At 49.2% G+C, this 24984-nt stretch overlaps 1 protein-coding gene and 1 long non-coding RNA gene across 2 annotated transcripts in view; one reads left to right on the top strand and one right to left on the bottom strand.

Moving 5' to 3' along the window:
• Nucleotides 1-8796, bottom strand: part of LOC132471298 (uncharacterized) — a 13670-nt gene extending 4874 nt beyond the window's left edge. The window contains exons 1-2 of the long non-coding RNA XR_009528821.1: nucleotides 8445-8796; nucleotides 8200-8301 (exon numbers count right to left, since the gene is read on the bottom strand). This is a non-coding gene — a long non-coding RNA (uncharacterized LOC132471298). The remainder of the gene's footprint in view (nucleotides 1-8199; nucleotides 8302-8444) is intronic.
• Nucleotides 7418-24984, top strand: fam83c (family with sequence similarity 83 member C). The gene is made up of 5 exons (XM_060070456.1): nucleotides 7418-8371; nucleotides 11499-11666; nucleotides 14538-14662; nucleotides 21009-21242; nucleotides 22370-24984. The coding sequence occupies exons 1-5, from the start codon at nucleotides 7856-7858 to the stop codon at nucleotides 23202-23204; spliced, it is 1878 nt and encodes a 625-aa protein (XP_059926439.1). The 5' UTR covers nucleotides 7418-7855; the 3' UTR covers nucleotides 23205-24984.

The raw sequence follows: 24984 nt of genomic DNA, 5'->3' as shown, positions 1-24984 counted from the left end.
TGGTTCTAGTCTATGGTTCTGGTGCATGGTGTGTTGCATGGTGTGTTTGGTTCTAGTGTTCTGTGTGGTTCTAGTCTATGGTTCTGGTGCATGGTGTGTTGCATGGTGTGTTTGGTTCTAGTGTTCTGTGTGGTTCTAGTCTATGGTTCTAGTGTTCTGTGTGTTTGGTTCTAGTCTATGGTTCTGGTGTATGTTGTGTTTGGTTCTAGTGTTCTGTGTGTTTGGTTCTAGTCTATGGTTCTGGTGCATGGTGTGTTGCATGGTGTGTTTGGTTCTAGTGTTCTGTGTGGTTCTAGTCTATGGTTCTAGTGTATGGTGTGTTTGGTTCCTGTGTTAGTGTGTTTGGTTCTAGCGTTTGGTTTGTGTGGTTCTAGTGTTTTGTTCTTATGTTTGGTGTGTTTGGTTCTAGTCTTTGGTGTGTTTGGTTCTACTAGTGTTCTGTGTGTTTGGTTCTAGTCTATGGTTCTAGTCTTTGGTGTGTTTGGTTCTAGCGTTTGGTGTGTGTGGTTCTAGTGTTTTGTCCTTATGTTTGGTGTGTTTGTCTCCAGTGTTTGCTGTGTTTGGTTCTACTAGTGTTCGTTGTGTTTGGTTCTAGCGTTTGGTTTGTGTGGTTCTAGTGTTTTGTTCTTATGTTTGGTGTGTTTGTCTCCAGTGTTTGCTGTGTTTGGTGGGTATTTAGTGTTCTTTTTAGTGAGCCAAGGCGGTTAGACTGAAGAATGGTTTCTATTATAGCCTAGAGAGACCAGAGGCTGTTTACCACCACATTAGACTACAGAGAACTGAGGAGGAACACACACACACACACACACACACACACACACACACACACACACACACACACACACACACACACACACACACACACACACACACACACACACACACACACACACACACACACACACACACACAGCTCTATAACACACAAAGTATCCATTTAGCAGTGGCTTAGTGTTACATATCTGAGTTACTTCCCAGAGAAGGGGGAGGAGCCAGAGTCCTAGAAAGAGAAGAGAGAGAGAGAGAGAGAGAGAGAGAGAGAGAGAGAGAGAGAGAGAGAGAACAAGAGAAAGTGATAATGAGATAGAGAATGAACAACAGAATGAGAGAGATAGAGAGGAAAGGAGAAAGAGTGAGAGAATGGGAGTACTAGGAGAGAAAGGATAGGAGAGAGAAAGATCAAAAGAGAGATAATGATGAAGAGGGAAACTAGCAGAAGAGAGAGAGAGATAGGATGATAGGGAGAACAAGACAGATAAAAAGAGAAGACTTTATCAAAAGAGATAGTGTCGAGGAAGAGAGTTACAATTAAAGATAGAGGGAGAGAGAAAGGAGAGGGGGAGAGTGAGAGAGCGATAAAGGAGAACTGTAGCAGGTTGAACCTGATCCTTCAGTTAGCTATGAAGTCTCTGATGGCAGTAAACCACACACACACACGCACACACACACGCACACACACCGACAATGCCACACACACACACACACACCCACCCACAAACATACTGACACATTTCCGCATGCACGCACACGCATGAACGCAAACACAAACACACAGACATACAAACACACACGCTCAGAAACATGTCTAACTGACAGAGCCTAAGATACCTGATCTCCAATACACGTTGATCAAAGAGATAGGCCTTAAGGCGGGCTTCCCCTCCTGCAGACAAACGTACTACACACACGCAAAGAAACGTACGTTCACTGTACAGGACATATGTGTAGATACATGCGAGATGCATAAAGTTTACAAGTGAATATACTGAATCCATTTGGGAAGGTGGATGGTTGGTGTAAGCAGCCTCACCGGGCCTGAGTCAGGCTGATTGGACTCTGGGGGGGGGGGGGGGGCGGGGGTCTGCCCTCAACCTTGAGTAGTCAATGTGCAGAGGTTAGGCCAGCCATCCCCACACACACTCCTGCTTGGCACCATGGAGACCCGGCCATGCGTCATGGTCTACAGACTCAATGCCTCCAACACCACCACCCTGAGCCCTTTGTCCGGAGGAGTCCAGTCAGAGCCACCGAGGTGGCGTGGCGCAACCGCCGTGCTACACACTGGTACCATACACCCGCACCACCCGCGCCACCCGCACCACCCGCACCACCCGCACCACCCGCACCACCCAAACCACCCACACCACCCGCACCACCCAAACCACCCGCGCCACCCGCACCACCCGCACCACCCGCACCACCCAAACCACCCGCGCCACCCGCACCACCCGCACCACCCGCACCACCCAAACCACCCGCACCACCCGCACCACCCAAACCACCCGCACCACCCGCACCACCCAAACCACCCGCACCACCCGCACCACCCAAACCACCCGCACCACCCGCACCACCCAAACCACCCGCACCACCCGCACCACCCGCACCACCCGCACCACCCAAACCACCCGCACCACCCGCACCACCCGCACCACCCAAACCACCCACACCACCCAAACCACCCGCACCACCCGCACCACCCAAACCACCCAAACCACCCGCACCACCCGCACCACCCACACCACCCACACCACCCGCACCACCCGCACCACCCGCACCACCCACACCACCCGCACCACCCAAACCACCCGCACCACCCGCACCACCCAAACCACCCACACCACCCGCACCACCCGCGCCACCCGCACCACCCGCACCACCCGCACCACCCAAACCACCCGCACCACCCGCACCACCCGCACCACCCGCACCACCCGCACCACCCGCACCACCCGCACCACCCGCACCACCCACACCACCCGCGCCACCCGCGCCACCCGCACCACCCGCACCACCCGCACCACCCAAACCACCCGCACCACCCGCACCACCCGCACCACCCAAACCACCCGCACCACCCGCACCACCCGCACCACCCGCACCACCCGCACCACCCGTACCACCCGCACCACCCGCACCACCCAAACCACCCCAGAACTCGTTATCCGAGGATGACTGCATCTGGGTATTAATGTAATACAGCTCTTTTACATGCTGCACTGATTCACTCGTGGTCTCCTATTAACATATTTTATCAAATGAAATAATGATAGATTACTAACAATTTAATGTTAAATTTGAAGTTGCATGGAAAGGGTGTGTGATCTTAATCCCAAAAGGAAATAAAAATCAGGTGAAAACCAAGTCAGAGCTCCTAAGTTTGTGTGAGGTGAAGGCATCTGTCCTCATGTCAGAAAAATATAATTATCTCAATTTGAATACAAACGGGTTTATTGGTATGAAACACTTTACATTCCCAAAGCACACATAAGAAACGACTCTCTCACTCTCTCTCTCTCTCTCTCTCTCTCTCTCTCTCTCTCTCTCTCTCTCTCTCTCTCTCCTCTCTCTCTCTCTCTCTCTCAATCTCTCTCTCTCTCTCTCTCTCTACTCTCTCTCTCTCTCTCTCTCTCTACCTCTCTCTCTCTCTCTCTCTCTCTCTCTCTCTCTCTCTCTCTCTCTCTCTCTCTCTCTCTCTCCCTCTCTCTACCTCTCTCTCTCTCTCTCTCTCTCTCTCTCTCTCTCTCTCTCTCTCTCTCTCTCTCTCTCTCTCTCTCTCTCACTATCTCTCTCTTTCTCTCTGTGTTTCCATGTTGGTAGACATCAAATACCGATGCCTGAGCAGAAACAATTCGATGTGACACAAAGGTTCTGTGAGTCAGCCTCAGAACCTTGATGACGAAGCACTTTGTTATTACGTCAGGTTACAAACCCCATCGCTTCCAACGTAGCCTGAAGATCATAATTCTATATTATTAAAGCTTTCAAACTCGTGCACATTCTCGTATCTGAGGTGGGATCAGATTAAAATAATAAAATATTATCTCAATTTGAATACAAACAGGTTTATTGGTATGAAACACTTTACATTCCCAAAGCACACATAAGAAACGACTCTCTCACTCTCTCTCTCTCTCTCTCTCTCTCTCTCTCTCTCTCTCTCTCTCTCTCTCTCTCTCTCTCTCTCTCTCTCTCTCTCAATCTCTCTCTCTCTCTCTCTCTCTACCTCTCTCTCTCTCTCTCTCTCTACCTCTCTCTCTCTCTCTCTCTCTCTCTCTCTCTCTCTCTCTCTCTCTCTCTCTCTCTCTCTCTCTCCCTCTCTCTACCTCTCTCTCTCTCTCTCTCTCTCTCTCTCTCTCTCTCTCTCTCTCTCTCTCTCTCTCTCTCTCTCTCTCTCTCTCTCTCTCTCTCTCACTATCTCTCTCTTTCTCTCTGTGTTTCCATGTTGGTAGACATCAAATACCGATGCCTGAGCAGAAACAATTCGATGTGACACAAAGGTTCTGTGAGTCAGCCTCAGAACCTTGATGACGAAGCACTTTGTTATTACGTCAGGTTACAAACCCCATCGCTTCCAACGTAGCCTGAAGATCATAATTCTATATTATTAAAGCTTTCAAACTCGTGCACATTCTCGTATCTGAGGTGGGATCAGATTAAAATAATAAAATACAATTCCACTCACTTCGACCTTCTGATACCTCTTGCTAATCGGTGACACTTTAAAATGAGGGTACATTTATTAACCATTAATTGACATTGGTTATGTCGAATTATTATTATTATGTAGAATTACCATGTTGTTTAGGGGAAGTGGATTACCGTTTACCCTAACCCTTATTAAATCATTTATAAATCAATACCATAGTTAACATCAACACCATTAGCAAATGAGTACTGTATCATAAGTTATCTTTCCAATAACTAGTTTGTTTATGCTAGTTGTTGATATTAGTTATGCTTATTAGTGCATTAACTATGTTAATGAATGGTTGTTCAATGCAACACTACTAAAGCACTACTTGCTACTCTAGTTTTCGTGTAAACATATTTGAGAATAAATCGTATGATAAAAATGAGCTAATCCAATTTTGATTATGAATGTAATTATGTTTTCATTGTTCAAATTGGCTTTTGTTCAAAGTATCTTCTCAACGCTAAATGTAGCTCTACCGGTCTAACTATTGCATTCCTAACAGCTTCCTTCAGCGTCCTCTGGGGAGTCAATGCTTTTTTAGGAGCAGCAGACAGGCCGCTATCGCGACCCCCCCCCCCCCCCTCCCCATAACCCCCCTTCTAAAGTATTAATTCTGAACCTGAGTATGCTCTCCAAATCGTCAACGTCTCTCATATCAGCATATTTTAAGCAGCCCCATGTATAACCTTTAGATCGGTTCAAATTCAGTTTGGCTCCAATAGCCTATGACCCCCAAAAAAACGTCAGTGGAAGTTTAAAGTTAATCAAATGGTTCCAATAAAGGGTCGTTTTATTTTTCCCGGTGCCGAGCGAAGATACCAGTATACTGTTATTATCTGGGTAATAAAGTATGGTTGCGTTGGTCATCTGAACTCGCGAATACCGTCACCATTTACAACGCAGCTAACTTTAAACTTTAATATTAATTTATAACCGTTAGCGTGGATAAGGGATATCAGGGAGTGGTGGTAGATGATATGATTGAACGCAATTATTTTAATTATTATGATTTAATGAATCGGGTCTCAACGATTAGGTCGCCATGGGAATGCTGGTCATGACCATGGACGGTCATGACCCGTCTTCAGGTAGAGAGACGTCGATGTTGTTTGGTATCGACGTCATCCTGACGTGACGCCGACTCAAGCTGAACCCCCGAGGCGAGCAGGGAAGTGAGGTGGGCGCGGCTTGATGGTTTCTCGAGCTCCTGTCAATCAGGAACATCTTGTTTCGGGGAGCTGAGAGTGACAGCCCCGCACATATCCATAGCGCGTTACGCATTTGTTCTTTATTTAAAGCTTAACAAAAACACGCGGAGTAGGACAGCGTCGTGGTGACTTGTGGCAGCTTTAAGTGCGGTGGTTAACCTCGCCCTGCTGAGTGAATATTTAATCAATATCTGATCAATATTTGTTCAATAGTTGGTCCGGAACCCTGAACTTCCACAGCGCTCAGCTGACCACCTGCTGACGCTCGGTTATATGATTATGAAATCATAATAGACATTTATATTAACATTGACACCGAATATACGATATGGTAAGACGTTCGTTATTCATTCCATATGGGAAGTTAGAATGGCACAACAGGAAGTAGGCTACAGTACGGTCCTAGGTAGCAAAATGTTAATTAATAATTAAACAAATAAAATAGGATAAAAAAAACAAAGGGTCATTAAAAAAGAATCATACAAAATTCAAAAGATATAAGATATAGTAATAAAAATATATAAATATATATTAGGCTATATATATTTGAATATAAATATATAAAAAATAATATCGATCTAAACAATAATATTGGTAGAAAAGTTGAAAGCAAGTGGAAACGTGAAAAGATCTATTACTTAGTTTTGCATTCAAGACATCAAAAAGTGGGCTTGTGTGCGGCCCTTGGAGACGGTTGCTATGATGACCCCACAGGATAGGATGGAGCGTGAGGGAGAGAGAGCCCCAGGTTGGTTTAAGGGACCGACAGAGCGTTGGCCTTGGTTTACCACGTGTCTACAGGACCTAACCCTCTCACACCGTGACCTGTGACCTGTGCCCCCCCCCCCCCCCCCTCCCCTGCCTGATACAACGTTGTGCCAAGAACGGCTTCCTCATAGAGTCCATTACATTTGTTTTCCCTGGAACAGCTCTTTGAGAGGTCACAGGAGCTGTCCGGTGTGTATCTGACAGCTCCTGGTATTCATTTCAGAAAGTCCTCAGTTTCTAGAGAAGCTGTTTGTGTGGATTCCAACGAATGAAGTAAATGTTGTAATTTATCTTTAATTGTTCTTGACAAAAAAAGCGAGCAGCAGCAACAACAAGACAAAGTCCAGAGTGGCTAAGCTGACAAATCTCCTTACCCCCCCCCCCCCTCCCCCCAGTTCAGCAGATGGAGGGGTGTCTCTATGTTTGTGTTTGTGTGTGTGTGTGTGTGTGTGTGTGTGTGTGTGTGTGTGTGTGTGTGTGTGTGTGTGTCTGTTTGTGTCTGTGTTTGTGTGTGTGTGTTTACATGATTGAAAGAGCAAGTGTGTGTGTGTGCGTGTGTTGTGTTTACATGATTGCATGAGCGAGTGTGTGTGTGTGTGTATGCATTAGTGTGTGTGTGTGTGTGTGTGTGTGTTCGTGTGTGTGTGTTTATCAGTAAGTATGTGTGATTGATTTAGTGCAGATAATTATCCAGTATCATTACTGGATTATTATTATAATTTTTATTGTACTGCACGAAAAATGTCTGTGCAAACGGACAATAAAGTATTATCTTATCTTATCTTATTAGCAGTGGTACTTATTAGTAGTTATATCAAATTCCCAATATAGATCGTCATCGTCGACATGTTGTTGCGTAATGTTAGGCTACAAAACATCAAAGCTATTAGCTGAACACTATTCAAACACTGCGGGGGTCTGTCCTCCTCGAGTCAGTGTGTGTGTGCGTGTGTGCGTGTGTGTGTGTGTGTGTGTGTGTGTGTGTGTGTGTGTGTGTGTGTGTGTGTGTGTGTGTGTGTGTGTGTGTGTGTGTGTGTGTGTGTGTGTGTGTGTGTGTGTGTGTTCGTGTGCGTGTGAGAGCCCGAGAGACGGGGATAGACAGGGGGGAGTCAAGGAGGAGGCTGCGTGTAAAAGTGGGAGGAGCCAGTAGACGTGGAAACCAGGACAGGTGGCAACAGGTGAGCAGAACAGAAGTCAGACGCGTTTCACCGGGAGAGAGAGAAGAGTCCCCCGGGAATACGGTTACCGTCTGACATGACAGACGACAGCGGAACCTAGGAGCCATTTTATAACTTCGTTCCGGAGCGGAAAGCGACAACAGTGTTTGGGGCACAACAACAGCACGCCCAACTTTGGGTCCTGTGCACAGCGCGTCGCAGGAGTGCCGTCGTTACGCGGCACCATGATCAGCTCGGAGAACCTGAGACCGGCCGGGAACGGACGGAAACCGCTCGGTAAACTCGCGTCCCGCCTGGAGGAGGTGAAGAACCCGTGGCGGCAGGTCGCCACGCTCGAGCTGAGCCACAACGAGGCGGCGCGGCTCGCGACGGACGCGCTACTGGAGCACGGGGAGAAGGAGTACCGCCGCGTGCTCACCGAGGAGCGTGAACTCAACTTTCTGTCGCCGCTCGAGATCCGCTACATCACCGAGCATGCCACCAAGGCGTGCGACGACAGCAACGGCACCGCCGGTTGCAACGAGCGGGACTTCGGGGACGGCGACGGCGACGCGCTGTCGGAGCTCACCTCCGGGACCTACTTCCCCATGATGTCCGACGAGGAGCCCCCGATGCTGGAGCTGGGCTGGCCCGAGTCCCCGCTGAGGTACGGCCCGTCCGAGACGCAGATCTATTTCCAGAGAGACAAGTCCCACAACGTCAAGGACCTGGTCCGGTCGCTGATCAACAAAGCCACCAAGGTAGGTCTGCAGCGGTTGTGAAGTGTTTTCCTTTGGTGAAGTTCAACAACAGTGTGTGTATCTTGTATTTCACCTGCGGTTGGCCCTTATTCAGATTGCAGGACAGTTGGAGAAGGGCTCTAGTGGTGGAGGGTTATCAAATAGTATGTCCGAGAAACTATGCTATCATGCTATGTGAAAATACTATTTGAAAAATTTTCAACTCTGTGGGGGAGTTCTTAAGATTAATTTGCTCCCAAACAAACGGAGCTCCCTAGGGCAGAATTGCGTCATCCCGTTACGTGTGGTGCGTCTGTGTTTAATGAGCTGCCCTCTTTGTCGCGAGGCTTCAAAGGCGGTCGGACCAGTTCCGCTCGCGGTGCTCGTGCCCTCTGGTCTCATCGATCCCCCACGTCGCTCAGTGTGAATGGGGCAGAGTAGCCTCGTGACGGCATCCCACCTCCACGCGAGTAAACATTCTGGAGTCAGAATGTTTACAGATCGATGTTATTCTCTGCGAAACTCAGGCTGGAGTATCTGGAAGTTCCCGCGAGGGTAATAGACTGAGGGCTTTGATGTCAATGGCCATAGGACACACTTTATAACGTCGACAGGACACACACACACACACACACACACACACACACACACACACACACACACACACACACACACACACACACACACACACACACACACACACACACACACACACACACACACACACACATTGTTTATGTTTGTGTCCCTTTAATAAATGGACACAATACTTCATAACGAATTCTGACCTATACTGCTTCTTAAAGATGGGTATCTGGAAGCAATAATCACTTTATGTCTCTTTGGATCCAAGTGTCCGATCAATAACTACATGGTTAATAGGATATACCTCAGCGATCAGGTGCTGAGATCAGAGAACACAGGCTGGACTCAAAACATCCTGGTCACATGACCGACTGCCAACTGATAACCAGGCACATAAAGTTCCTCTTTATCAATCCCTGACCGGGAAGTGCCTCTCTTCCCTTCGTGACTGAGGGAGGATGTTATAAAGGGTACAGGAAAGGACAGTAGGATAGGGGGTCTGTCCCCAGCTGAAGGTTTCTGGGTTCCAATCCCCAATGTCTGAAGTCGAGCTGTGCTTCACCGCCTGAGCAACCTTTGCTCCCTGAAGATGTATGTATTCACGCAAGTGGTTTCGCATGAAGGATTCTGAGGATTCTAAATGACCAAACATTAACTAGTCACAGTATTGGGGCGCGTGTGCCTCCTGTCTACGGCCGGCCAGAGGCCAACATCTCCCCGTTGGTACAGAAGGACATTGTTCCTGCGCAGAGAAGCTGTGTAGATCGGTATCTCGTTCGCTGGTGGCTGCAAATATAATGGATGACGTTTAGCATTTTGCATTGATGCACACATTCACACACTGACGACAGGTCAACCGTACAGGCGACAACCAGCTGGTCGGGAGCATCTGGGGTGAGGTGTCTTGCTCAGGGACACCTCGACACTCACCGGGGTCGAACTAGCAACCTCCCGATTACAAGACAGCCCGCGCCACCTCCGCAGCTAAGCCGACCCAAGCCCCCCCCCCTCTCCCCCACCCCCCCCCCCCTGTGCCTGATTACAAGATTGTGCCAAGAACGGCTTCCTCATAGAGTCCATTACATTTGTTTTCCCTGGAACAGCTCTTTGAGAGGTCCTCACTTCCTGATCTTGTCGTTCTTTTGAAGTTTCTAGAGAAGCTGTTTTTGTGGATTCCAACGAATTAAGTAATACATTTATCTTTAATTGTTCTTTGCAAAAAATAATCTAGTTACATTTAGGGCATTTAGCAGACGCTTTTATCGACCACGCTGGGCGACAGCCAGCTCGTCAGGAGCAGTGAGGGTGTATTGCTCAGGCACGCCTCGACACTGAGCTAGGAGGCTAAGTTAGGATAAGTTAGTCATGCTAAGGTCACACAAGCAGTAGAGATCCTGTTAGAGAATACCACAATACATCATATTTTGCCCACTAGCATAAATATAAATGTAATATCAGTTTAAAATAAACTCATAATTTAAATTTTCACTTGGGATATGAAAACTGTAACTTGCACTCAATGAACTTGGCTTCGCTGCTGGTCTTACTTTCTTGTGTTTCAGTGCATAATGTTTGATTAGCCCACGTAGCAACACACTTGTTTGACTGTTTGCAGTGAAACTCAGATGGCTAGCACGAAAACTTTGGGACAAGTTACACTGAAATGCCTTCTGGGCTAACTGAACATTTTCCTACACTCACACACACGCTCACGCACACACACACACACACACACAAGCACACACACACTCACACACTAACACACTCGCACTGTCCCTCACAGTCACACGCTCACAGTCACATGGGAAGCACAGTCCCACATCATTGTATCAGGCACAAGTTCTATGTGTCAGACGTGTGCGTGGAAAGGCTTTGTCTGTGTGTGTGTGTGTGTGTGTGTGTGTGTGTGTGTGTGTGTGTGTGTGTGTGTGTGTGTGTGTGTGTGTGTGTGTGTGTGTGTGTGTGTGTGTGTGTGTGTGTGTGTGTGTGTGTGTGTGTGTGTGTGTGTGGCATGACGAGGCTCTCTGCCTGTCTAGATGAGCTCTCTTTCTGTCGTTTTTTTGTCTCTCTATTTCTCTTTTTACGTTTTTTTTTTTCTCGCTCTCTGTGTAAGAATTTTTAAATAACATGGTGTTCAACGTCTGTCTGTCTGTCTGTCTGTCTGTCTGTCTGCTGTATCACGACTCACAAGTCTCTCTCTCTGTGCTGTATAACAAGTCTCTCTCTCTCTCTATCTCTATCTCTCTCGTTGAGTATTTTCTATTTCTCTCTGACTCCCTCCCTAACTCGCTCTGCTCATCTCTCTTGTTATTCTCTTTCTCTTTCTTTATTCGGTTTGCTCTCATTCTGTATTTATATCCATCTCTCTTAAACCCTTCTCTCGTTTTCTGACTCCTCCGTATCTCTGTGGCTGTCTGTCTCTGTCTCAGTCTCTGTCTCTGTCTCAGTCTCTGTCTCTGTCTGTCTCTGTCTCTGTCTCTCTCTCTCTGTCTCTGTCTCTGTCTCTGTCTCTGTCTCTGTCTCCCTCCCTTGTATAACGGCTGTCTCTCGCCCTGTGTCCCAGGTGATCGCCCTGGTGATGGATGTGTTCACTGACGTAGACCTGCTGTGTGACCTGATGGAGGCGTCCAGTAAGCGTCGCGTCCCCGTCTACATCCTGCTGGACCACAACAACCTGGACGCCTTCAGCGACACCTGCTGCGCCCTGGACCTCCAGAGCGCCCACCTCACTGTAAGCACCCCCAGAAGATACAGTCTGAGGGATAGATGGATAGATAGATGATAGAGTGATAGATCGATGGATGGATGTATATGTGGTGGTCTTTGGGCCCATTGGCGTCCACACCTGTCTTTGTGTACCTGCATGGATGTTTTTATTTTATTACTTAATTTGAAAGGACCGGCGCACATTAATAAACATGAGCCCCAGACTTCCACATGTCAATGTGCCAGATTTAGCCATAAAGGCTAATTTCCATCTGTAGTCCCTGGCAGGTTGATGGCTAAAAAGAAAACATTAAAAAACTTCAGAACTACTACAACACATAAGCACACATCAGAAGGACACAAGCACAGACAAGTAAAATGACTCAACCACTATCCCAGAGCACTACAGGTTGTTGGTGTGTGAAACATGTAAAACATGAAACAAGTAGCTTACAGATAAAGGTGCAAGAACATATAGCACCTTAAGACACATAAGCATTTCTTCACAGTCAGATATAAGTGTGTGTGTCTTCATGCACATGGATGTGTGTGTGTGTGTGTGTGTGTGTCTTTGTGCAGCTAGATGTGTGTGGATCGGCATGTCACATCCATCTCCTACCAGCGTCCAGATATTGCACATGGCTGTGATTTAGTCAATAGTTACGAATTGTGTATGTGTGTGTGTGTGTATGGCATGTACCTTGCATGTGCTCGAGTTTATTCACATGTATATGAATGAATTCAAGTTTTAAGTATCTGCACACGTTCTGGAGGGAGTGATGGAGGGTATTTCCCTTGCCTCCATATTCTCTAGTTTAAATATATTTCCCATGAGCTTTGGGCGTTGTTGTTTTGAAGAGAGCGTTCAGAAGGCTCCGGTGTTCTGCTGACGGAGTCAGTAGCTGCTCATTGCAGGGAGTGCGAAACAACCTTTCAGCATCTTCGAGAAACATCCACTAAATCCAACCTGCTTCTTAATGACATGTATCTGAAGTCAGACATATGAGTCACTTTGGATAAAAGTGTGTTCTTAATGACGTCACCTTTACTAACGTACCTTAAGTAAGTGCCTTAAGTAACGATACCTTTATATCGGCACAGTGGCTCACTCAGTGACTAGGTACAGAACCCAGAATCGGTTTATAATCAAGACAAACATGCAAACTAGAAGAGTCTTTGCTGCCACACTGCTTGACTGTGCTCCCAAACTCCTAACACAGGATGTCCTCATTTCAAATTAAACCAATCACAGCTGGCCTCTTCCTGAAACCGAGACCTCAGGAGCTCAGTTGTGTGGCTGAATATGGGCGTTGCCAATTTCAATCTGTGGTAGCCAATCAAAGCACTTCCCTGTGGTTTGAGAATATTGAAGGCAGACATGTGGTGACGATGTTGATGGAGGCCATAGAGTTTGCATCAATAGGATCTAGTGTTGTGGCCCGGTCTCGTTAGGGTCCGGTCTCGTTAGGGTCCGGTCTCGTTAGGGTCCGGTCTCGTTAGGGTCCGGTCTCGTTAGGGTCCGGTCTCGTTAGGGTCCGGTCTCGTTAGGGTCCGGTCTCGTTAGGGTCCGGTCTCGTTAGGGTCCGGTCTCGTTAGGGTCTTGTCTCGTTAGGGTCTGTCTCGTTAGGGTCTGTCTCGTTAGGTTCTGTCTCGTCAGGGTCTCGATGCAGACCTGGCAGAGGGCTGTTCTTCATGATTAGCTGACCTTTGACCCTAGATAGTCGTTGACTCACGTGGCTTTGTTAGACAGGTGTGCACCTCAGACAGGTGTGACTAGACAGGTGTAAGTGTATTAGCTCAGGTAGGTGGTAGGGTTATCCGAGGTAGGTCAAACAGGTGTAAGACTGGTGTGGGTTAGACGGGTGGATTGGCCCAGGTAGGTGAGCCGGGTCGTCCCAGGTAGGTGAGTCGGGTCGTCCCAGGTAGGTGAGTCGGGTCGTCCCAGGTAGGTGAGCCGGGTCGTCCCAGGTAGGTGAGCCGGGTCGTCCCAGGTAGGTGAGCCGGGTCGTCCCAGGTAGGTGAGCCGGGTCGTCCCAGGTAGGTGAGCCGGGTCGTCCCAGGTAGGTGAGTCGGGTCGTCCCAGGTAGGTGAGTCGGGTCGTCCCAGGTAGGTGAGCCGGGTCGTCCCAGGTAGGTGAGCCGGGTCGTCCCAGGTAGGTGAGCCGGGTCGTCCCAGGTAGGTGAGCCGGGTCGTCCCAGGTAGGTGAGTCGGGTCGTCCCAGGTAGGTGAGCCGGGTCGTCCCAGGTAGGTGAGTCGGGTCGTCCCAGGTAGGTGAGCCGGGTCGTCCCAGGTAGGTGAGCCGGGTCGTCCCAGGTAGGTGAGCCGGGTCGTCCCAGGTAGGTGAGTCGGGTCGTCCCAGGTGCAGGAGGCGGTAGAACAGGGAGAGGTATTGTGGGGATTCTTAAACCCAATATCTGATACATGAGAGCAAGCTGCCATTAAGATAAAGTGTGTTAGTGTGTGTTTGTGTGTGTGTGTATGTGTATATGTGCGTGCGCGTGAATGGCCCTTAAGTCTCATAGAGAGCACTAAATGTGTGTGTCCACCCAACGGTTGCTATGGGAACAATCCTTAAGCCAACATCCTCAAGATCCCGTGCATTGAGAGAGTCGCGGCGCTCTGCTGTGGGGCCAGGCAGCAGCCCGACACTGGGTCTGTTCCTCAGCGTGTGAGGCCTGCTGCAGGCAGGCACCCTGGAGCGAGCTGCCCTCGGCCCTGCCTCTGGTCCTTCGAGACATGAATCTGGATGCAGTTGGTTTGGTCACTAACTAACTGAGGTACCTAGTTAACTAACAAACTGAATGAGAAGTTAGGTCAACTGAATGGGAATACTAGATACATGTGTGTCATTTCTGACCTGTTTGTTGTGTGTGTGTGTGTGTGTGTGTGTGTGCAGAACATGCGTGTGCGCAGCGTGTGCGGGGACACCTACTGTACGAAGAGCGGCCGTAAGTTCACGGGTCAGGTCCAGGAGAAGTTCCTGATCGTCGACTGTGAGGAAGTCATCGCGGGGTCGTACAGGTGAGGACGCACACAAAGAGACAGACGCACGCACACGCAGAGAGACACACAGAGACAGACATACAAACACAAAGAGACACACACACACAGACACACGCAGAGACACACACACGCACGGAGACAGACGCACGCACACGCAGAGAGACACACACAGACAGACGCACGCACACGCAGAGAGACACACACAGACAGACATACAAACACGCAGAGACACACACATACACACACGCACACACACACACACGCAGAGACACACAGAGACACACACATACGCAGAGACACACACACACAGGGACACACACACAGAGACAGACACACACGCAGAGACACACACAGACACACACACAGACACACACATACGCAGAGACACACACACACACACACACACACACACACACACACACACACACACACACACACACACATACGCAGACACACACACACACACACAGGGACACACACACACACACACAGAGACACACACACACGCAGAGACACAAACACACACAGAGACACACACACACACACACACACACCCAGAGACACACACACACACACACACACACACATGCAGACACACACACACACACAGAGACACGCACACACTGGGGGTCAGACTCTCTCCACCTCCCTCCCTTTCTATCTATCTCACTCTCTCTGTCTCTCTCATACCGTAATTGACTCTTACGACTTAATGACAAGATGTATTGTCTGTTTTGAAGTGAAAGCACTTTAAAGAGAGCCAAGTACCGGAGGCTCTCTGTGTGACTACCGAGAGGTGTACGGCCATACCTGTCATCATAAGGGATGAGAGACTCTGTGACGTCAGACGTCATAGATACAGCGCAGCGATGTAAATATAGATTACACATGAATGTTGATTTACATGTTGGACACCTAGTGGGAGGAAACTGGTTTACACTGAGTTTTTTGGTTTGTTATGAAAGTGAAATATGCAAATTTTGCGAAACTCATGTGCAAAACATTTTGTGGAACCATTTGAGTCCTTGCAATGAAACATAATTGTTATTGTCATTTGATGGGAAGGACTGCAGGCGTGTGTGTGTGTGTGTGTGTGTGTGTGTGTGTGTGTGTGTGTGTGTGTGTGTGTGTGTGTGTGTGTGTGTGTGTGTGTGTGTGTGTGTGTGTGTGTGTGTGTGTGTGTGTGTGTGTGTTTTTCTTTTAGTGTGTGTCTGTGTGTTTGTTGATGTTTGTGTGTTGCAGTGGAGCGTCTATTTCACAACCTGATTTGCATGTTGTGAAACTCTGCTTAGCATGATCCAAAAGAGAAATTAAAGAGTAATTAGAGAGAGAGGTGGAGACAGACAGGGCGACAGACAGACAGACAGACAGAGAGAGAGAGAGAGAGAGAGAGAGCGTTAAGAGAGGGGATAATTAGAACAATAAATCATCTCGTTGCGTTTTCTCTGCGACAGCTTAAGGAGGCGTGGTCTAGTCATCTGTCATCCAGAGCCATTTCGCACACACACACACGCACGCACGCACACGCACACGCGCACGCACGCGCACGCACACGCACACACACAGGTCACCAAACATGTGCTCAACATTGTCTGAACACTGAGACGTGAGGCCGGTCGCTCTGATCCAGAGAGACGGTCGAGTGGCAGCGGAGAACAATGAAAGCGTGGCGCCCTGCGCCTTATCTGTAACAAGCTCTGCCTCCCCTGTTTACCCCTCGACCCCCACAAGGGTTTCATAGATACAAGGTCCAAGGGCTTTCACGGCAGCGAACACATACATTCACTTCGCCGAATCACAAAAGTTGAGATAAGATGCAAACGTATGGAACCAAATAATTTGAGTAACATTTAACAGATGCTTTTACCCAAAGCAACTTACAACGGTTACTGCACACGTTCCCTCGCCGCCGGCGGCGTCGACTATGCAGGGCGACCGCCAGCACGTCCGGAGCAGTGAGGCATCTCGCTCGGAGACCGAACCCGAGACCGAACTCGCAACCTTCCGGTTACCAGCCAACCGACCCCGTAATAACAATAATAATCGTAAAGCATAAAATAATATGAAATACAAAGTATGTTTTGTCTTTCTGTCACTTCCCTGGGTTAAAAGTGCTCCATAATGTTAAATGATTAAAATGTAAATGAATCTAGAAGAGCGTCTACCTGATGACTGTTCCTCCCTGGCAGAGAGCAGGTGGATCGCTGAAAGTGATTCAGTTTAGAACACGGTCCTCTGCAGACCGGGTGTTGGTCCTCTCATGACTCAGACCTCCTGTTGGCTGATTTGACTATTTAATGGTGTATAATAATGATATGAATAATAATAACTTTATTTCTATAGCATCATTTGAACAGTGTGAACCGATAAAACATCCCATGGTGATATTAAACAATGCGAAGCAGCCGGGAAGGAGCAAAATCTAATTTTATCTCATTAATAGGAGATTCGCTGATTAAGAAAGGTTAAATGGACAAAAATACATCAAAGTAAGACCACATCAAAAAGTGTTTGAAGAAGAGATTAAAAAGATTTTAAGATTAGATTAGAATCCCAGATGGGAAATCAGGGAATGATTTGGATTTTTCCAACGACATTCCCACAGGCAGGGAAGCCCAAAGTCTGACTATTTTTTCATCCAAAGTGATAACGGTGTATTTATCTTTTAGATCCTGAATGAGCCTTGAGGGGTGTGAAAGTATGTAGATTGGTGTGTGTGTGTGTGTGTGTGTGTGTGTGTGTGTGTGTGTGTGTGTGTGTGTGTGTGTGTGTGTGTGTGTGTGTGTGTGTGTGTGTGTGTGTGTGTGTGTGTGTGTGTGTGTGTGTGTGTGTGTGCAGTCAGATGTAATCACCTTTACAGAAGCAGGGATTGTCAACCTGATATTGCTCACTAGGTGTGTGTGTGTGCAGTCTAAGAGTTAACCACCTTATAGTAGCAGGGTTTGTCAACCTGATATTGGTCACTAGGTGTGTGTGTGTGTGTGTCTGTAGTCTAAGAGTTGATCACCTTTATAGTAGCAGGGTTTGTCAACCTGATATTGGTCACTAGGTGTGTGTGTGTGTGTGTGTGTGTGTGTGTGTGTGTGTGTGTGTGTGTGTGTGTGTGTGTGTGTGTGTGTGTGTGTGTGTGTGTGTGTGTGTGTGTGTGTGTGTGTGTGTGTGTGTGTGTGTGTGCGTGCAGTCTAAGAGTTAACCACCTTTATAGTAGCAGGGTTTGTCAACCTGATATTGGTCACTAGGCATGTGAGCTCTCAGGGCCCCTGATGACCAACAGGGTTGGTTGGTCATTGACAGATGACTCTGGAGCACCTCTCACCAGGGACCTGTGGGCACTGGTTCCGTTCCAGGGTTTTACTACATGGCAGACCTTCATACATTAAAATAGATTACAGTGGATTGATAGACTTTAAGGAGCTGGGAGGGTTAGGGGCGTCTTGCTCATGGGTGCGGGAGTAAGACTTTGGACATCGGGGGTTGAACCCATTACCTGCAACTACAACCGACCACCACACCTCCACTACACCGTGTGTGTGTCACCATCTCGTCATTAGAACCAAACTGTTCACCGGGCCGGCTCTCTCACTGCACCCTGTGAGGAACCGAGAGCGTCGCAGTCCTCAATGAGGTCCTCTGAATCCGGGCCGACCTATGAGGGGACAAACATGCAGAGAACGGCCGGAACAGGAAGGAGTCGACAGAGGACGGCGAGAGCGGGAACAACGGAGAGAAAACAAAGCCAATCAATCACACAACTCAGATCGCCGCTATTACCGTCAACTGGCAAATGTATCACGTTGCGGCACAGGCACGCACGCACACACACCTACACAAAAACACACATACACCTGCGCTTAAACACGCAAACAAACAATATATTCTGTGGAAGTTCCTGGTTCTTTTTAACCAGGAATCGTTCCTTTTAACAACACAAGTTCCCAGGAACTCGTGTTGTTGAAAGAACAGCTGCTGTGAGCTCTTATCCAATCAAAAGGCCGGATCAGATGTCTCTTTGTGTGCTGTGTGTGTGTGTGTGTTGTGTTTGCTAGCCATAGTGTTTCTGTGTGTGTGTGTGTGTGTCTGTTTGTGTGTTTGTGTCAGGTGCATTCTGCTGTGTGTGTGTGTGTGTGTGTGTGTGTGTGATCAGCTGTGTTTGTGTGTGTGTGTGTGTGTGTGTGTGTGTGTGTGTGTGTGCAGTCTAAGAGTTAACCACCTTTATAGTAGCAGGGATTGTCAACCTGATATTGGTCACTAGGTGTGTGAGCTCTCAGGGCCCCTGATGACCAACAGGGTTGGTTGGTCATTGACAGATGACTCTGGAGCACCTCTCACCAGGGACCTGTGGGCACTGGTTCCGTTCCAGGGTTTTACTACATGGCAGACCTTCATTTTTCGTTTTGTGTGTGTATGTGTGTGTTTGATCAGGTGGATTCTGCTGTGTGTGTGTGTGATCAGGTGTGTGTGTGTGTGTGTATGGGTATGATCTGGTGTGTGTGTGTGTGTGATCTTGTGTGTGTGTGTGTGTGTGTTGACACTGCGTCGGGGCGGGGCTGGTATGTGGCGCGCGGCTCTCAGCCGTCACTCCAGCTTAGAGCGGAACGCTGGGCGAGGCCTCCGGGCCCACAACTATTCAGCCCAGCAGCTGTGGGCCGCTGGCCAAACTGTGGTATGAACGCCACCACCGCCGGTAGGCACGGCACCGCCGGTAGGCAGGCCTCCGGTGGTGGGTGGCGGTACTGCAGGTCGTACTGTTCAACGGGACGAATGGACAATAAAATAAAAAGTGATTGAATATTTGATTAATACTGTTCATTCAATATTGTATTGTAGCTTGTTATACTTTGAAAAGTAGGGTTATATTCCGTCATATGTTTTCCTTTGTAATTTCTTGGTTGATTTGCGTTTCTTGCTAGATAATCTCACTGGGTGCAGAGGCAGCGTCGCTGACCTTATTAACGTCCCACTGGTTCCTACTGGTTCCTACTGGTTCCTACTGGTTCCCACTGGTTCCTACTGGTTCCCACTGGTTCCCACCTGCTCTGGCCTGTGGGACTGAACGTGGAAGATGGGCGTTACAGAAGTTAAAAGTCATAAATATATGTAATTCATTTTGTCAGGGCTTCCAGTTTCTTTACAGGCGTTATGCGGGAGGGGAGAGGGAATGCGCCACAAGGCCTCCAGCCAACATAGCGAGCTCACAGGCAGGTCCGTGCACTGCTCCGAAGGCCAGATGGTCTAATTAATACAGTGGATCTGTCTTCGATGTATCGGCAAAATCACTTAGTGACGTTGACATTTCTTGTGGCTGAAATCTGGTTTAGACGTTGCTGGTTTTAGTAAGTGAGTGTGTTTTCACTACAATATCTCGGTTTTATCTTGTGAGTCACTCACTTCGACCACAGTCCCAGTAAATGCCGGTCAGTTTGTCGTTTCCTCCGGGCTCTGTACCTCTCGCCTGCCTTGGTTCAGCCACCCAGAGGTGCTGAGATCTTATCTTGAGTTGACGTTAAGCACTAGATGTGTGTCTGCTGGGTGGGTGTGGCGGCTGTACAGGTGTGGTAATCAGCTGCTGGTATCTTTCAGTGAAGTCCAAACACGCCTTATCTCGTTGGAATGCACACGGTGCCATACGTCCTCATAATTCATTCCATGTTCCATCTCTTTATTTTCTATTTCCGATTGACCCACCATTGGGTGATTTCCGCCCCAGCAGATTGATGTGAATTCCGTACAGTCTACAGCATTTAATCACAACTTTGTTACTGCGGCTGGTGCTAATTTAGGGCTTTAACTGATGGTTTTAACTGTCAGATCCAAACAAATCATTGAAGTGGATTCTAAAGAATGCTTTTATCCTTACTGTCGGCTGCTCTAACAGATGAACCAACCGATGATTTTACACTTTAGACTTTAACAGATTTTTGTTGTTGAGTACGGGGAATGGACTAATCTATCGATAGTTGGTGCTTTGCACTTGGTTCTATGAACATCCTTACGTACCGACACTAAAATATTGTTTTACTGTCTTAAGACAAATGTACTTATGGTAAGCGCTTCAGATTAAAGTGTCTGCTTAAGACCCTGAATGTATCTGTACATGTTTGGAACTGATTTGTTAACTGTTAATTCTAAGAGAGGATGCTTCCAATCGGCCGTTGATCCAAACCATTGCTCTACCTCATTCTAACCTCCCTCGCCCGGTTCCATGTGACGACCCCTCCGGCTCTAACCGGCTGTAACCGGCTCTCACCGGCTCTCACCGGCTCTCACCGGCTCTCCCCGGCTCTCACCGGCTCTAACCGGCTGTAACCGGCTCTCACCGGCTCTCACCGGCTCTCCCCGGCTCTCCCCTTCCCCCTCTGCCTAGCTTCACGTGGCTGTCGGCGCAGGTCCACTCCAACATGGTCATGCACTTCTCGGGCCGCATCGCCGACAGCTTCGACCGGGAGTTCCGCTGCCTGTACGCCGACTCGCAGGTCATCGAGTGCTTCAGCGGGCCCGAGGACGAGGGCGAGCCCTACTACACCTACCCCGTGGCGGCCCCGCCCGCCGTGGGGCCCGGAGGCACGGGGGTCGGCCCCGGCCTGGACGTCTTCGAGAGGTAGGCGGGGGGGGGGACCGCCGTCGGGACGAAGGACTCGTTCTTTGGCAGGATGCCGCACTGGGTTGGTAAAGGGATGTACTGGTAACCATGGCAGCAGCCTGGTGGAGGATAAAGATCACAAACAAGGAAATGGAGGAGGAGGTTCATGTAGTGGACGAGAAGCTAAGAATAACCAAGTTAATATACAAATCTTTTTCGTGTTTTTTAACCTACATTCCCTGGAGGGTTGTAGTTATTTCCCAGACTGTCATTCTATGATAGATTGCGATTAGTTTAGAGTAGGGCTGTCAAACAATAAATCATATTGAATGAGTTCATCACATAGCAGGTTGTGTTTAATCAGGATGAATCACAAAGTGTATTGTCGAGTGTGTATGAGTTGGGCTTACGTGGTCGTGCTTAAACCACAATGTCGAACCCAACTCTATGGGCCCCGGGTTGGTCTTCCCTGATTCAAACTCACTCGCGTGGGATCTCTACCTCCGTGCATTGTGATAAAACTGCATTCTACGTATGTTTTACGTCATGCGGTTTAATCGTGAGCGTTGGGGTATGTAGTTCAAACACGCACCGCACGTCACCTAGCAACGTAATGTCTGTGCGGTTCCGGTCGCGGGTCCTAACTCGGTTCTCCGCGGTTCTAACTCTGCGCTCCTGAGTGCTTGTTCACACTTCCTCCGTCCGTCGACGGGACTCATTGACTTTGCATGGGGCGCTCTCAAAGTGCATCGTGGGTACGTCCGTTCTGTCGGCTCCGTGGCCTGCGGTCAACTATTCAGGCAGCGAAGGATCCGTCGGCCAATCAGATTGCGGTTATGCAAATCCACTCCCCGCGACTATTGGATCCATTTTGCAATAATAATAAAAAAATTTAAAGAAACGTGGAATGATAGGATTGTTTTTAGTCGCCTGTTGCTCGTGTCATGTTTTGTATTTATATCCACACATCGGCTTTGTAGCGGGAAGCGATTTGATTGGCTGCAGGCGGCGTCTTCAAAGACTAGTCCCCCGTACGTCGGACACGCCCTCGGTCGTCCGCCGACGGACGCATGTAGTGTGAACAAGGCGTGACTCTGTCCTCCTTGGTCCTCTGCTCTCTGTTCTCCGGTTCTCCGGTTCTCCAGGCAGCGGGAGCGCGTCTGCTCGGAGAACTCCAGCAGCCAGTCCAGCAGCAGCGTCTCCAGCGTGAAGGCGTCGCCGGGGATGAGCTCCAGCACCGTCTACAAGGTCACGCAGGGCGGGGACAAGGTCAGCCCCACCCCCCACGCCCCCGAGAGGAGGGGAGGGGCCGGGGAGAGGGAGCGAGGGGGAGGGGGCGGTGGCCTGACCCCGACGTTGCAGAACCACGGCCTCCAGGCAACCCGCACCGCCACCCCCAACCGGGTGACCAACCAAAGCCCGCTCCCGGAGCGGACCACGCCCGGGTACGGCCAAGCGGGCGGAATGGACCGGCTCAAGACTGGCCCGGCCGACTACCTGAGGCCCAACTTCAACCCAACCAAGTTCCAGGCCATGGGTCTGTACGACCACAAGCCCTCGGCCTATCACAGCGCGGCCCTGCCCCCCGGCGCCGGCCCCGCCTCCAACGCCCACTCCCCGCCGCCCACCGCCAACGACGGCAGGCTGATCGCCCGGCGGCCGTCCGCCAACCCCTTCCTCACCAAGCTCACGGACCTCTTCCTGCCGCCCTCCGGCAAGGACCGGGAGCCCGCGGCGGGGCGGCGCCCCTATAGGGAGGACGCAATGCCCAGCGGGGGGGGTCCCGACCTGTCCCTCCCCCAGCCCGAGAGCCAGCAGAGCCCGCCCCCGCCGCCCCCCGCCGTCACGGGCGGCGGGATGAACCGCAGCGACGCCAAGAGGATGACGCTGGGCCACAGCAAGCTGGACCTGGTGAACCACTACAACAAGCTCAAGTCCAAGCACGTGTACAGCCGCTTCGAGCTCAAGAACGGGAACTAGAGCCCCCGAGGGCGGACGGCTGGGGCTCCTCGGGGGGGGGCCGCTGATCAAATGAACACGACCCGGGTGGCGTGCGAACGGCAGGTCGACCAATCACGTGAGCCCATGTCGGGGAGACGGGAGGTGACGCACGACGTGGATTATTGATTCCTGTGAATGCGTCTTTTTCTACTCGTGGACCCAGAACACGGGTGTTCAGTGGTATTGATGATTGATACCTGGGGAGGCCTTTTCCGTGCCCGGCCCGACCCAGAGGTCTTCCATCTCCGGGGGTCTTTTTGTCCCAGCTTCCAGCGGAGGTCGGCGTTCCGGAGTTCCGTACTGTACACCGTACTGTACACCGTACTGTACACCGTACTGTACACCCTACTGTACATCGTACTGTACACCGTAGACCTAACAAAGCCCTGTTTACTGCTGTTGTCAACCTGCACAGACCACAGTTAACCTCCTTCCTATGATCATGGGGGGTAGAATCCTCCAGCTGTCACGTGACCGCTCACGTGACCGGTCACGTGAGCTGAGGTATAAGAGTCCCCAGATTCGGCATGTTGTCCAAAACTGCCTCAAGTACAGGACCCCGTCTACAGAGGCGCTAAAGTTCTCTCTCTCGCTCCCACTCTTTATTGCTCTCTCTCTCTCTTGCTCTCTCTCTCTCTCTCGCTGTCTCGACCGTCCCTGTCTGTGTGCTAGCGACATTTCCCACCGTGCCCCGATGGTTACGTTCTGTAGGAACGTTGGATGTGGTGCAGATTGCATTCACTCAATTCCTGATATCACTTGATGTGAACACAGGCGATCCTCTGTTCACGTTCTAGATTCTACGAGATATTCAAATACACAAACATGGGAACCCAGTTCTCCCACAATGCATTAGTTGAGTTCATACTTCCTGGCTTCAGAGAAGTCCTTACATGCCGCTGTCGGTCCACTGCAGACCCGCTGATCACCAGCCCTGATTCAGTCTCTCGGACTATGAATACGTATTCATGTGTTCCTAACATATTAGACTGTGGCTTCCTCAAGAACGCCACGACGACGGCCAGTGGAATAGAGCAACGATGGCTACAGTTACCGTTTAGCCGACGGTACTGCTCCCAGAGATAAATCCTTTCTCTGTTGGAGCATGGTGCCTTTCCAACAGTTGACTGGAGAATAAAAGTAGAACTGAACCAACTTAGTCACACCGGGCAAATATTTGACTTGTCAAAATGAGAACATTTGCGGTATCAACTCAGGCGCTAAGTTGTGAAGATCACGACAGCTAATCGTCTGCTGTGTTTTCTAGCATCTATTTTTTTTCTTTCTTTCAAAAAAAACAACAACAAATGTTGATAAAAATTGTTTTATACAACTATGAAGTTTTTGATACTGGAGATAAACCTTCTTGTGGCCCTGTCGTGCAAGTGTACATTAATAACTACTGAATTAGGGACTAATGTAAATAACTTGCCTGTGTATACAATGTTTTTTGTACAAAGTCTTTGCATAATGTGAATGAATACAGGTCTGAGCTGTTTGAGTACACCTCCTCAACAACATCCATGAAACCGTCTTGTGATTAACATCCCGAGACGACAGTAGTTCCTTGTGACCGTGTAGTTGTAAATATCACCTCTAGATACTGTACTTTACATACTGTACATAGAAAAATGAACGCTGATGCTTGGTTATTGTGACATGTGTTCGAGCTGGCATTTACTGTTACAAGGGGCTACTATGAAAATTTATAACAGTGTTAAAACATTTTCTAAGATGCAATAAAGATACTTTTGATCAG

The sequence above is a fragment of the Gadus macrocephalus genome, chromosome 13 (genome assembly GCF_031168955.1).
Source record: "Gadus macrocephalus chromosome 13, ASM3116895v1".
Lineage (NCBI taxonomy): Eukaryota > Metazoa > Chordata > Actinopteri > Gadiformes > Gadidae > Gadus > Gadus macrocephalus.
Note: the sequence above shows the minus strand (reverse complement) of the source record. Positions and strands in the feature narration are given on the sequence as shown.